Consider the following 14,831-nt stretch of genomic DNA (forward strand, 5'->3'; position numbering starts at 1 on the left):
TATGATTAATACTTTTTATGTCTATGCTACTCCAAAGTCATGAACATGGTCTTTTAATCTTTTCCTTTAAAGGGTTTACTATTTTTTGAACCATTTAGATTTGCAATACTTCTAGAATTATTATATAGTGTGAGGTGTAGGGATTAAGATACTTTTTCCCCCAATATTGATATCCAATAAACCCATTCCATTTATAGAAATGAGTACCTTTACCACTACGCTATCATCTTTATCATAAATCAGGTAATACTGTGTGTGTGTGTGTGTGTGTGTGTGTGTGTGTGTGTGTGTGGTTTGTCTGGATTCTTCCTTCTGTTCCACTGGTTGTTGTTTTTCTTGGGTCAAAACTAGACTGTTTTAATTGCTATAGCCTCATAATAGGCTGTGGTATCTGGTAGTATAAGTCCTCCAGCTCTATTTTCCTTCAGATCTGCCTGGGCTATTCTTGGCTCTTTGAACTTCCATATGCATTTTGAATCATGCTGTCAGTTTCATAACATAATCCTGCTGGTATTTTGCTTAAGGTTGCCTTGAATCTAAGGATTAATTGGTGAGAATGAACCATTAGTTTTGTAATAAGAAAATTCAAAGTAATTTTAAAAAACATACTTAAATACTACTAGGTTAAGATTTTTTTATCAGTTTTGTTTTCCAAAAAGAAGACATAACTTTTAAATTTTCAATGATAGATATGTTCAAGGCATACGTATTTTAGGTGTATTCCAGAAAGTATGAAAGTAACAGTACAATCTAGTTATTAGTCCTTTAGAGAAATCATAAGATTTCAAGGTTTATTTCTTCATGTAAAAAGGGTAGAGAAAGTACATTTGAACAGTCTAGGTTGAATTATTGCTTTCCTGGCTTTGGCTCATCATTAAAGTCCTCTTGTCATAAAGCATTACGTTGTAAGCATAGGATGACCATATGCTGAGATAGTTCTATTTTCTATTTTACATCTATTGAGTGGGCACTCTGTCCACCTATCTTCCTGTATTCAGCATTTTTCTTGGGCAAAAGTTCCTGACTTGGCTAATTAATCACATAGTCAATCTATGTAAGTTTGTTATTTTTACTACAAATTCCGTGCCAGTACATTTCCTAAGAAAACAGTTATCTGTGGGAATACATTATCTTAAATTAAAATGTCTAAAATATCTCTAAACATCACTTTTTGAAAAATAATTCTTACCTATACTTGGTTTTCCAAATGGTAATATCAACAAAGTTCCCAGGAAGGGCTAGGAAGACTACCCTATTGTGATGCTTAGAATAAAAAGCTTTCTTAACCAGGGTAAAAGGGAACTAGTAGAGAAGTTGAGAGAAGTTGCCCATAGTCAAGGATGAGGTCTACAGGAGGTCTTGGTACATTCATTTCATTTTTAGGTAGGTGTTGAGAATTAGGCGAAAACTGCTCCAGGGAAGCAGGATGGAGGTGTGTAAGCCAAGCGCAGGAGGGGAAACTCTGCATAGCAGGAAATGAGAGCTGGGCTAGCTTCTGAGAATTGAATATGGGGCTCTATCTTCTGCATGTGATGTGGTTCAGAAAGCTCCATCCTTCCGGTCCTCTGAGACACTTGTGTCTTAAGGATGAGACAGAATCATTCATGACCTGAGGAGAAGGTTCTGGGGCAGGCTCTCTATATTCTGGAGATTGCTGTCTGTATCCTGGGGATTGCAGTCTCATGGGGCCCCAAAGTACTGGTGCTTCTCTCTGAAATGGAGGGATCAAATGCCCTTTCCACACCTAGCTGGCTTCCGGATAAAATGTACTGAGAGCTGCACAGCCGGCCCCCAGAGTAGGACAGAGATTACTTTCAAATAGCTGCGATCTTTTTAGGTTCTCAACCCTGGCTGCCCAACAGCTGGGGAGGTGTCCACTCTTAGGCATGGCCCTATCCCAGACCAATTATATCAGAATCTGTAAGGATGGGGCCCTGGCATCCATTTAAAAAAAAAACTGTCCCACGTACATTTAATACATGATCAGGGTGTTAGTTAGAACCATGGACTCATCTTTGACACCAAACCCTCCCTCTGCCCACAGGCCCATTTAATCCATCACCAAGTCCTGTTGATTTTTCTTCTCAAGTTTTTTGAACCTCTCCACTTTTTTCTTCTGCTTCCACCATCACTATCCAGGCCCATCCACATTTTCTCTTCCCTGGAATTTGTCTATATTCACATGGCAGCCTCTCTACTGTGTCCCACATGTTTTATCCTCTCTGAAGGCCAAGTGTGTTTTTCCACAAATCAAATCTGATCGTATCAGTCCTCCCGTTTAAAACACTCTGCACCTTCCCGAGACCAACACCCCAGCTTGGCCTGAAAGGTCCCTCATTTCTTGACCTCTCTTTAGTGCCTCAGCTGTCTTTCACACCTCAGTCCTCTTGCTTCCTCTACTCTAGAGGGACTGGGCTTCTGGACCTTTGCACATGTCACCTTCTTTGCCTGGAATGTTCTCTTCTTGACTCCTAATCATCCTTTAGCTCCTAGTGCGAACGTCACCCCTCAGACTGCCTTGGCCGGGGCACCCCCTGTTGGAGGCACTCATTGCACTGTTTCTCTTCTACAGAACACTTGTTACAGGTGCATTTGATCCTTATGGGGGAGGGGATAAAATGCTGACTTCTTGTTAACCTAATTGCAAGTAAATGTAATCAATTTAAAGCTCAGCTCTAATATATTTATATATTTGAACTTTTAGCAAGTTCAAATATGTGTTGTCAAACCAGAATTCTGTGAAAAGAATACATGCATTTTAAAAGACTAGAAATAAACAACAAAATGTGTTTAACTTTGAATGGTAGGAATATAGAGGATTTCCCCTAATTCTTTTCTGCTCTTTGTATTTTCCAAAATCTCTAGAATGATATAAATTATTTTTATAATGAGTAAAGACTTCAACCAATGTTAAAATGTGTCAAGATGGTATGTACAGAAAGTGTGACTGGAAGTTAGACTGTGTAACATGGTCTCTTTAGTTTACACTTTCCTACATAGCCAAAGCCAGAAAACACCATTCTTGTTGGTAAACTCTTTAAGATGACCTGAGACTTCACTGAACTGAGAACATTATGTGCTTGATGGCGGGGTCTGGCTTGTGTGGAGCAATCTATGGGATTACTCAAGTTCCCTCCCACACCACAGAAGGTGCAGTGGCAGGTACCTGCGGGAGCCAGGAGAGCTTGTTCTTGGAGGGCCCCAGGGCCCGCTGAGCAGGGTGTCGGAGGTGCTGTGGGAGGACCAGCCGCAGCACTGCCCTCGCCCAGGCCTTCGCGCTCCGCGATGCTTTCCAGGCCTCCCCCTGTGTCTGCTGTCTCGTGCTGCGCCGTGGGGCCAGGCAGAGCGGAGGGCGGGTGGAATCGGGCCTTCCGTTGTGAAGAAGACTGCATAGCCCAGTCAGTAAGCTGTGTTCTATCTTTTTTATAGCTACAGGTGTACCATGTACACTTTTTGGTGCAACACCAAGGCCCATGTGTTAAATATTTGCGTAAAGCCAAAGCCTAAGCCATCGTTAAAAATAACTTTTCAGATATGGAAATAGAAATTGTATTATGTTATGAGTTTAACTATTATTTAATTATGTCTTTGAGGTAATAATTTTGAGGGAGCAAAGCTTGCCTTTTACTGTGTGTGTGTGCACTCGCTGTTTTATTTGCTTCCACTTTGGTGTCTGTTGCACGAATTGACTACAGATTACTCATCCATTCTCCTTGTGATAAACACAGGGATTGTTTCCAGCTGGGGGCAAATGTAAACATCCTTATCTGTGTCTCCTGGCACATTGTTCAAGGGTTTATGTAGATATGTGCCTGGGAGTACTATTGCTGGGTTATAGGATTTTCTTTTTCTTTCCTTTTTCTCATTTTTATTGAGAAGTAATTGACAAGTTTAAGGCATACAGCATGATCATCTGATTTACATATATTATAAAATAATCATTGTAGTAGGCTCAGCTAACATTTATCATCTCATATAGATACAATATAAAGAACTTCAGCTGAATTAATTATAACAATCATTTTATTTTGCCAAAGGTTCATGGAACACCTTTTAAGTGCTAGGCATCTGGTTGGCTTAGGATCTACAACAATGAATGGGAATAAAATAACCTTGTTTTATTTATCGTTGGGTAATTCGAATGCCCCAGGCTATTTACTTATTATATTACCTAATTCAAAGTAGTTCAGACCTCTTCCCTACTTGATGCAAAAATTTCCATATTTTATCAGCTTGCCCTCTTGCACACTTTTTTGAATGCCTGGGCTACTCCAAGTCAGTTTTGACTCAGCGTCTTAGCAGCTGCCCGGCCTAGACACTGCGTGATTCTGCTGTCAGTGGCATCTTCAGCCTCCGGCCGCTGCCTTCCCATGTAGAGCTGTTACCCGGGGTGCCGTTCCAGACGCTCACACAGTTCCCCACGGTAGCAGGAAGGTCAGCTGTGATGTTTGCATGACTTCATTCGTGGCTTCAGGATTTCAAAAGAAAAAAGGAAAGAAGATATAAGTGGGCAACTCCATACATGTTACTGGATATGGAGTTTCTCTGAGTTCACAGACCAAAGTCCCCCACAGGCATTCTCTATTATGTAGCCGTCTCTGCCCAGGCTCAGGCCTGTCTCCATATTTCAGGGATCCATTAGCTTTCCCACAAGGGGAATGCCTAGAACAGGTCTCTAATAACTGGATCACAAGTCACCTGTCCCCCAGGCCTAGTGACAGTCAGTTACAGGCTTATCCTTCTAAGCGCCTACTTCCTGCCCCTATGAATCTTTTTAGAAGGACAGTGGAAGAATCTCTTCCTTTGTGGCAATTCTGCACCCATCCACAGAGGCATGGTCTTTTCCTTTAGGTCCTGAGTTATAATTCAGAACAACATCAGTACTTTCCCCAAAGTTGAGTTGATTAATCTGAAATGATCCCAAATATGGGGCTTATACAGTATGGTCAAGTTTGAGCTTCAGCAATCTCAGGCTGTTCTTTCTAAAGGTAAGATGCATTCATGTTCTCGGTGGCTTCCAGTCTCCACCCATCTCCTCTGGTTAAGTGCTTGCACAAGAAAACAGGCTCATCTCCCAGTATCTAACAGAAACTTTTAGGGACAATAGTATTTACAGGAAAAAAATTTGTGAATGACAAGATAAGGTGAAGAGATACTACTGTACTGCAGTGAAAACAACCTTTTATATGATTATGAAATGCAGATTAAACTCCTCAGACCATATTATCTCCAGAGTCCATGCCTTACCTTCATATCTCCACTTAATGGGAAGATCCTCTAAGATGTTTTCCCCAAAACAAAAGAGCAGTGTGCCCCCAAAGCTGAATTCAAATCTTTTCCTTGAGGGAAACAAACTGCTAGAAACATTAAAACATCCGTTTCTCTTACACAGCAATTAGTGTCAACACCTCTTGGTATTCACTTTAGGCCAGTGAGCCCTATTACAATCTATATTTCTAGACAGAACTCAGTAAAGTGTCAGTAGGTGATCAGAAAAAAATCTGAGACAGATGAACTGCCTGCTGAAATCAAATACTAAGCAATAATTTCAGTCCAATACAATAAAGTTAAAATGCTGTAGAAGTATGCTCAAAGTACTTCTGGGACTACTAAGCAAAGAATTCTTCGTAGTTGCTCTTCTGAACAAGGAGCAGCAGTGTTTGCTTCTTCTAGCTTATTTTAAGCTTTCTTTTAAAAAATTCCTTATTTTATTTTTTATTTTTTTCCACCATAGTTCCCATATCTGAATTCTATTATGAAATAAATACTGAAACATACCAAAAAATGAACATTATCTGCTGACCTCTTAATTTTCCCATAAATTGTATTTGAGGAAAGGATGTTGTTTTTAGCCTGACACCCATGAAGTCAACTTTTTACCTTAGAAATAGGAGTGTAGGAGTCAGAACCAAACATTGGCAACATCATGAAGTGGGCAAGAATCAGTGTCAGAGTCCCGAATCTCCTCTGTGTGTTTTTATCTTGCCCAACTAGGATTAATTAATAAATTGGGACTTTGTGGACAGCATGCATCCCCCCCCTCCCCAGGCATCACTTCCTCCCGCGAGTGCCCCCTGAGTGTGATGTTGGAGGCTCGTGGCATCATCTTGGAGGGTAACCCTGGGAGAAAGTAAAACAGGGATAAAGGTGATGAAAGGTGCCGGTATACTGAAGAGGTTTTTTACAGGACAGTTCTAGAATATCCATTCATTCCATTTTAAAGGTTTCTTTCTAACTACTTAAAATAATATATATTTAAATAAATTTAAAGCATGATTTATTTCTAGGACAAATAGCAATCAGAAAAGCACAGATAAGCAGGTTTATTCTTTTATAAGATAATACAAAGAAGTCATATTTTTAGATTTCAAATTTAAAAAGGAACATCATGATGTAGGTCCTGTTTCTGTGAATTACCATGTGTTAATTAGCAACAGGGGCAAGGCCAGCCATGTCCAAAATGATGAAATTTTAAGACCACAGCGTCATCAGTCCTCAGCTGAGTCAAGGATCTCAGTTGCTTGAGTTGAAATATAACACTTAGACTTCAGTGATTCAAGGAGATAGTGCCTGAACTAGCCTTGCAAGGTTAAAAGTCATTGGTTTTCCTTACGTTTTACAATGGATTCACTTTCTAGACTGGGAATGATATATTATTGATGAGCTCTTTTTAAAAATTATCTCTTTATTTATCAATTAGTTCCATTAATTCTTAAGATAAATTTTAATATTTTAAGAAAGGATCTAAGGTAATATGTTTGAACATAACTTTTATATGGCACTGAATCTTCCAAAGTTTTATGAGAAAAATGTTTTTGTGACCCCATGATATTTTGGATTTAGGGAATAAAAGCAAAAATATTGGTATGTGTGCAGTTCAAATAACATTTCACTTATAACTCAGCTACAGGAATTGCTTAAACCTGATTTATGTATAGTTTGAATAGATTTTAAAGAAGAAAACTGCCTTTGTGGAGAGCTAAAAGGAATTCACTTAGAAAATTTTGTGAAATAGAGTTCCTTGAAATGGTGACCTCAGAGTAAAGTACCTATGGGACAAGTAGGTTTTACATGTCAAAACGAGACTTTTCTAACAATTCTCAGAGGGTTATGATTTAGCCTGTGCTTAAGAGCATTTTGCAATAGGGTATATGGGTGTAAATAAGGAGTTCTGTATGGCATACTCTATGCATAGACTCCATATCTATCTTCATAGTCATACCCTGTGCTATAACTCATTTTCTGAATTTTAAACATTCAACCAGTGAACATCCAAATATGGACTAGTCTCTACTTGCTCCTTCCTTCCCATAGAGCTCCATGCCAACTTAGATGAACACAACTGCTCAAATCCAACATTTTTCAACCTCCTGAGTTTTTCCCGTAGGCAGAAATCTTTCACAAGCCATGATCCTTTGTTTCTCTGATCCCTCATGGCACACGACTGTCTACCTCAGCCAATTCTTTCTCATGCATACCCCCTTTTTCCTTAGGTTTCGGCCAGTATTCCCTGACTCTTGTACTCCTCTTTCTTACTTTAGAGTGTCCTTTTCTTTATTCTAACTGAGAACCAAAAACCTGGCAATAATTACACTAAGTATGAAAATTCTGGTAATACTGGTATTGCTAAAATGAAGAAATTACATATATAAAAGTAGAACTGAACAAGGTAAAAAGCCAAGGCTGTCTTCATCAGCTAAGGTCCTGGAGGTACTGAAAAGTCTCCTTTAAAATCTTCACTCAAGTTATAGTCTATCACTATTTCCTTATATAAATAAATGAAAAACTTCAGCACTTAAAAATAAACAAAATTATATCTTAGTCTGTTTCGCTCTTTTTCTATTTTCAAATATGAGTTCACCATATATTATATTTCTATTATTTTATGTTTCAGATGTTCTGCGTTTCAACCTCATCAAAGGTTAAATTGATGTTTATGGGCTAATCTGGAAACCTAAATACAATTTGTTTCACTACCTATAAGGAAATATTTCAAATTCCCATTGACTGGCTTGTAAAGGGGCTTTTGGAATACAACCAAATATAAGTTGCAGACCTACTGTGTTTTAGTCTTTGTTATTTACCTCCTCCACAGCTTAGGGCATGTGTCTGCTTGTAGGTGTGCACCTGTGTGTCTAGTATATATACCTTTGTGTCTACATTACATTTTTCACAGCTCTGGGTTCATAACATCATTTATTCTTTTCTTTCTCCAGTAGATATTTGAATGCCTGTTATGTAAAAGGTCTGTTTTAGGCCTAAGAGATACCCGGAAATGAGGTTATGGCCCTCAGAGTTCACACTCCATGGAGAACAGACATAAATCAAATGATTGCACAAACACATATAAAATGCACTGGTCATAGATGCTAGCCAGGGAGGTCACACAGCACTATTCAAGCACGGAGCCAGAGATCTGCCTTTTCTCCAGGCTCAGACTGGTTTCCTGGGGAGGGGACAGCTCCAGCTAAGATCTCAGGGGTGGGCAAGAGTTAAAAGAGAGAAAAGGCCTTGAGAAGTGATGGGGGGAGGGCCAAGGATGGAGTAGAAAGTGTCCCAGATGGGGGGAACACATGTTCAAAGGCTGTACTTGCTCTGTCAGTTACTCTTGATGACTTTTTCCAAGAGTGACCACTGCGTAGCTGGGAGAATTTTAGCTTCAACCATACTGTGAAAATTAATTATAATCATACTAGAAAATAAGAAGGCATTTGTTTCACAAGCAGTTGTGTATCTTTTTTTTTTTTTTTCCAGGTATGAAGTACTACTTGAGCCCTGCCAACTACCCTGAAGATGGAATTATGAATATGGCAACTTTTCTACGGGGCTTTGAAGACAAGAGGGTAAAAACCGACAGGCCTGAGGACCAGTTCAGTAAAGAGAAAAAGAAAATTCTGTTCTCCTTCTGCGAGGTGTGCAACATCCAGCTGAACTCTGCAGCCCAGGCCCAGGTCCATTACAACGGCAAATCGCACCGCAAACGGGTCAAGCAGCTGAGCGATGGACAGCCTCAGCCCCCAGCCCAGGGCGCAGGGCAGCTGCTGGCCGGCCCCGGCCCCGGCCCCGGCCCCGGCCCCGGCGCCAGCGCAGGTAGGCAGACTCACCTCTCACCTGAAAGCCGCCACCGCAGTAATGTGTGTTCTTTTCCTCACAGGCCCAATCCACCAGCTGTTTGTTACTTCTCAGTACACATTTATCATCATCATATACATATTAGACACAAATACATATACACACACACAAAATTTGTCTATTGGACCCTTGGCTTGTTTCTGTACGCCCAGAGTGCATGAACATTTCGTAAAGTCTTTTGCAGTGCGTTTCAAATGGATCAGTGACGTCATTCCCCCCCCTCTATAAAATTAGGCTTTGTTGGGTTTCCTTTGTCTGCTTTCTGTTGGGTAGCCTTCTACTTGATAGTGTATAAAAAGCTGCAGCCCTATTTATAACAGCACCATGCAGGAAAGGAGCATTAATCTTGGGTGTTAGACTTGCTACTTTCTTTTAGAGAGTTGCCAGCCGCAGTGCTTCCGTGGGGGCGGAGTTCTAACAATAGGAACAGGCGATGCCAAAGCCGGGAGCCTTACCTCTGCCGCCCGGCACTGCCAGGAGCGCTCGCCTTGGCCTCTCGCCTCTCGCCCTGTCCCGTGGGCTGGGCTTTTTGCATTCCTGCAGCTGCCCTGAATTCGGATCGGTTTTTAAAATCCTTTATCTTGTCCTTGGGCAGCGCTGCCTCCTCCACACTGCTGGTCATTACGTATCTTCACTGCGACGTAACTAAAGAAAAATGTGAAATTTACTGTTATCCGTGGTGAAGATGTCTACAAAAAGTGAACCTTCTGCGCAGGATTACCTGGGTGGCCGGGATAAGCCTCCTCCTGCACGTGGGGGAAGAGCTGCACTTCCACTCCAGCCTCTGACAAGGCTTCCACCTGAAGGGAGATGCTGCAGAGTGGCCCTTTGTTGGGGTGTCACTCAGGGCTTTTCCGCAGTGTTTGGTTTTGGGAAGTTATGACACGATCCTTACGAAGCTCCAGCATAATTGTTTGTATGTGTGCTGTAGACATATATATATTTCAAGTTAGCCTAACAACTGTTTACCAATTTAATTTCATTAAATTATTTCCCCAGTCAATACTTACCATGCTGTGAAAGACTTACAGGAACTTATAGGATACAGACTTACAAAAACTGAAAAATTACTTTTTTCATTTTGTGTTTATGTATTATTATAATTATTATAAGTATACTGATACGGTAATGTATCTGTAAATATTTTTACATCTCAAAAATATTCATTTACATATTAAAAATATAGTTGGTGTTAGGTTAAAATTGATTTCTGTCTTATATCTAAATCAGAGAGTAAATAACGCTGAGTAAAGCTTTGAATTACATCCAAATATCTATGCGTAAATTGAGGTTGTTAACCTATAGCTTCTGATAAGTAGTAATATTAGTAGCTAACATTAATTGAGCATTTTCTAAGGGCCATATTCTTGTCCCAAGGACTTTATAGGAATTATCTCATTTAATACTCTCATCAACCGTGAGGTAGATAATGTGATTATTCCTGATTTGCAGATTGGGAATGGAGGCACAGGGAGATAAAATCATCAGTCTAGGTTCACATGGCATGGAAATGGCCGATCTAGAGTTCCAGCTATAGTTAGTTAATAGCGAAGCCATGATTCGTCACTATTTTCCTGCTGTTTCCTGCCATGCAGTAGCACTCAGGTTAAATTCGGACATGTGTGCTGTCATATATTTGTGGGCATGAACGGTTGCTTGAAAACACACATGTAAATCTCAGATTCCTTAATTTCTCTATAGTTCTCCCATGTTAGTGACATTAGCTGGCTGACATAAAATAACTTTAGCAAAGATATACAGAGGTAATTATGGATATATTCTATAAGTAAAACATAGCTCATCATCTAGAATAACACAATACATTAATATGTAGAAAAATGGGTAAGAAAATGAGACAGATTGTCAAATCTGTATATTAGGCATAAAGGACAATTTTCATATATTGATAATATAGTCAATGATTCACTCTCAGGAGACTTGGGTTTAGCATATGATGAAGGCAAGTCACTTAACCTCTGAAAATGATTAGCATTAATCCTCCCATCTGGGAAAAAAAAAGTAGGTATAATAATGTCTCCTCTTTGAAATAGAAGTTAGACATAGTTGTATGTATAAAGATGATTATGACATGATTTATAATTCCAAAATATTAGATGTATCCTGAATGTCCAATAGGAGAACGATTAAATTCCTAATAGTCCACTTACAAGATGAATGACGGGAACCATAGTCATTAAAAATTATCTTTTTGAGGAATGCCTAATGAAAGAGGAAACTGTTCATGATATACACCTTGGTGTTGCTATTGTGCATGTGCATGTTAGCTACTGTTTAGAGTCTCAACTCAATGAGAAGCAAGCCTGACACAGTTTTATTTTTCCGGTCACTTTCCTCAGTTTTGATCTATCAAATGTATGTTTCCTGCTGGGTAGCAGCACCCTTAACTCCTTCTCTGCCCAGAACTTCTCACTTTTATATATTCAGAGGGACTGTTTGATTTGGAAGATTTGGTTGTATTTATAAAAACTTCTACATATAACCAAATTAAGATTTGATGAGACAGACCCTGGAGTTTGGAGTGGAGGGTGGGGCACAGTTGTCTTTCATGCTGATCCTCTGTCTGCCCTTCTGCCAGGGAACCATGGCGAACCATGGAGCAACGGTGAGGTGGAGAGGTGTCCTTGCCTTACAGCCTTGGCAAGACTGCAGTGCTCTTCTTGGTAGATGATTGCTATTCTGGTTGTCTCTGTGGGTCACCAGTGCTCCTAACAGACCCTGTGTTCCCTTAGGGATTGGGAGGCCTTGAGATATAGCTGCACCTCCCAGTTCACCTCCAGTTAATAACAAAAGGCTCCATTCCTCAACCACAGGTACCTCTTTTTCCAACATTGTGGCAGTCCTGCCCTCTGCTATCAAAGGCTGAGACCTATTTTTGATCCTAGGTGCCTACTCCTGTAAAATTTCCCCATCATCCCTGTCCCGTTCACCCTTTCATTCTCTGAGGTGAATCTGAATTTTAAAAATGTAAAGCAGTTGGTGTGTGAGTGACTGATGATCTAACCCAGTGGTTTTCAAATTTTAGCTTGCATCAGAATCACCTGACAAGCTGTGTTAAAATGCAGCTCGCTGGGCTCCATCCCCAGAGTTTCTGATTCAGTAGACCTGGGGCGGAACCTGAGAACTTGCATATCTAACAGGTTCCCAGGCAATGAGGAAGCTCCTGTTCCAAAATCACACTTTGAGAACACTAATCTAACACACCGAGAAGGATTTATACCCAGAAAAGGAGCTTCTTACCTTAAATAATTCTGTAATTGGGAAATGATCGGAAAAGAGTTTCTTCTTGAGTTTCTTTGTCTTCTCCTGGGACCTCCACTGACCCATGGAAAGATGCATTATGTCATGGAACTAGAGTGGCATAGCCCCCCAATCCCATCAGCCAACTCTCACTCCCAACTGTGAGCTTTATAAGCAACTTTGTACTTTCCACAGAACCATAAAAAACACTGAAGGTGGACTGAAAGGCTGCGGTCAAGTGGATGAATGGGGCCTTACCGTGTGCCAGGTCTTGTGCAAAGGAGGTTACCTCATTTGAATCCTCATAGCGGATTTATGAGGAAGGTTCTAGCATTATTGCTTACAATGTGGGTGATGAATAAGGGGGTTAAGTAACAGCTGGATTTGGAATAAGTCGGCCTAATTCTGTGGCCTGATTCCCCACCATGGTGTTACTGCCTTTCATCTACAGATAAAAGTTAGGCTGGACAGCAGTTGCCTAGTTCGTGCTGACAGGTTACTGCTCAGAGAGCGTACCTGATGTGGAAGTTGAATCAGAAAACAGAGGACTTATGTTCTCTCTCGGGATGCAGCCTGTTTATGCGGTAAGGCCAGCTTTTGTTGTTTAGAGGCTTTCCCTAAATATCATTCAGTGATACTTGATACTCGGATACCCTCCCCCTTCCAATCAGAAGCAGGTAAATCATCAAATAGAGTAATAAATATTAACTTTGTCTTTTATTCTTCTTGTGTCCTCAAGGAGCGTTTGCGCCTTTCAAGTTGCCCTAAGGATTACGGTGGGGAGGATTGCTTGTATTCTTGGGCTTTGGGGATCGACAATTCCTCAGAATGGGAAAGTATTCTCTCTTAGTGGGAGGTCTCTGATCCTGCCCTTGGCACTAGTTTGGTACAAATAATATTTAAAACTATAAAACATCAGGCTCAAAGTATGGAAGTTCTGCTGACTTGTGGTAAGAGAGACACATCTGTACTTGATTTTGAGGTGCACTGGAGATAGAGGTTGTCATGAAATTACTGAAATAATGACTTCAGTCCTCACAACCCAACAAGATAGGTATGATTTTCCTCACATTATAAATATAGAGACTGAGAATTAGAGAGATTTGGAGGCCTTTCCTAAGGCCACACAGAGATTCAAAGTCTAAGATCTGTCTTGAACTCTGCGTTACCTCGCATAACTTCTTACAACATATTTTTCTAAAAGTAAAAATGAAAAGAATTCGTGACTATTTCCTTATTATCTGATGTTTGTTTTTCCCAGTTGCATGCTAACTAAAATGCACAATTTCTTTCTCACCTTCAATTAATTCCAAAAGAATTTCTAATCACATTTAAGGTTAAGCTTTTAAGACTGAACAGGAGTTAGTCCAGCAAAGAGGGCGGAGAAGTGTGATTCAAAGGGAGTAAGGAGAATGTTTAGAATCTTAAGTTCTGAAAAAGCTTGGCATGTCTAAAAACCTGAGATTTGGCTGAAACTGAATGAGAGAATTAGAAAGGAAAACAAGAGAAGTAGGAAGGTAGGCAGGAGTCATTAGAATTTTTTTAAAAAACAGTACTTTATTTTACACATGATTCTATGGGTCCGAGATTAGGGCTGTTCTCAACTAGGCATTTCTTGTCCTGGACTCACTGGAGGTCACTCAGGTAGCCAGCACAGGTTGACTGGGCTGGAGGGCCTAAGATGGCCTCTCTCGTACGTCTGGCCACTGGTGCTGACTGTAGGCTGGATCATGCTTTCCGGTAGACTCTGTGTTTGAGTTGCTTAGACTAGGCTTTGTTACACAGAGTCACAGAGCAGCATCGCAAGACAGCAAGAGCAGAAAATGCAACCACTGCATTCTTTTGGTCAGAGCTAGTCACAGGACCAGTCCAAACTCCAGTGGTGGAAAACAGACTCTGCCTCTTGATGTGAGAAGGGGCATCTTTTATTTGGCCTTGAGAATTGTGAACTGAGCTTGAGTAGATTTTAAGTTGAGGATACCTTGGGGCAGGGAGGTAAGGATGATAAAACTAGGGGATTTTACAGTAGGAAGTAGAGGTAATGGCTTGGTGGGGGAAGTGGAGAACAAGATTGGAAGATGGGTTATCAGTTGGAGTGTAGTGTGGAGTGTTCTGCTCTTTGTTGCCATATTCTGTGTTTCTTTTCAATGCTTCCAGGATCCTCCAGAATCCTCAGCTATTTTTGTTTGTTTGTTTTTACCTTCTGCCTTCTAATGATCTCTTATTTTTATTCCTATTCTACATTAGAAAAACAGCTTATAGGGTCAGGACACTGTGGTAGGTATTGTGATTATTAAAACATGTGTATGAGCTTTGAAATACATAGGTCATTTTTATCCACTGCATCTCATATGTATTTAAAATGTAAAATTTGGCAGAGCCAAGATGGCAGTGGAGTAAGTGGATGTTACACTCACCTCTTCTCAGGACCAAAATGGAAT

General features: G+C 40.4%; 1 protein-coding gene across 2 annotated transcripts in view; it reads left to right on the forward strand.

The window, feature by feature from the left end:
* ZNF385B (zinc finger protein 385B) overlaps nt 1-14,831 on the forward strand; it is a 306,355-nt gene that overhangs the window by 61,195 nt on the left and 230,329 nt on the right. For both annotated transcript variants that reach the window (XM_081142157.1, XM_081142156.1), the window contains exon 3: nt 8,755-9,090. In XM_081142157.1, the coding sequence (XP_080998283.1) occupies nt 8,755-9,090 (336 nt within the window). The remainder of the gene's footprint in view (nt 1-8,754; nt 9,091-14,831) is intronic.

The sequence above is a fragment of the Miniopterus schreibersii genome, assembly GCF_964146895.1.
Source record: "Miniopterus schreibersii genome assembly, chromosome: 7".
In the NCBI taxonomy this organism is placed as follows: Eukaryota; Metazoa; Chordata; class Mammalia; order Chiroptera; family Miniopteridae; genus Miniopterus; species Miniopterus schreibersii.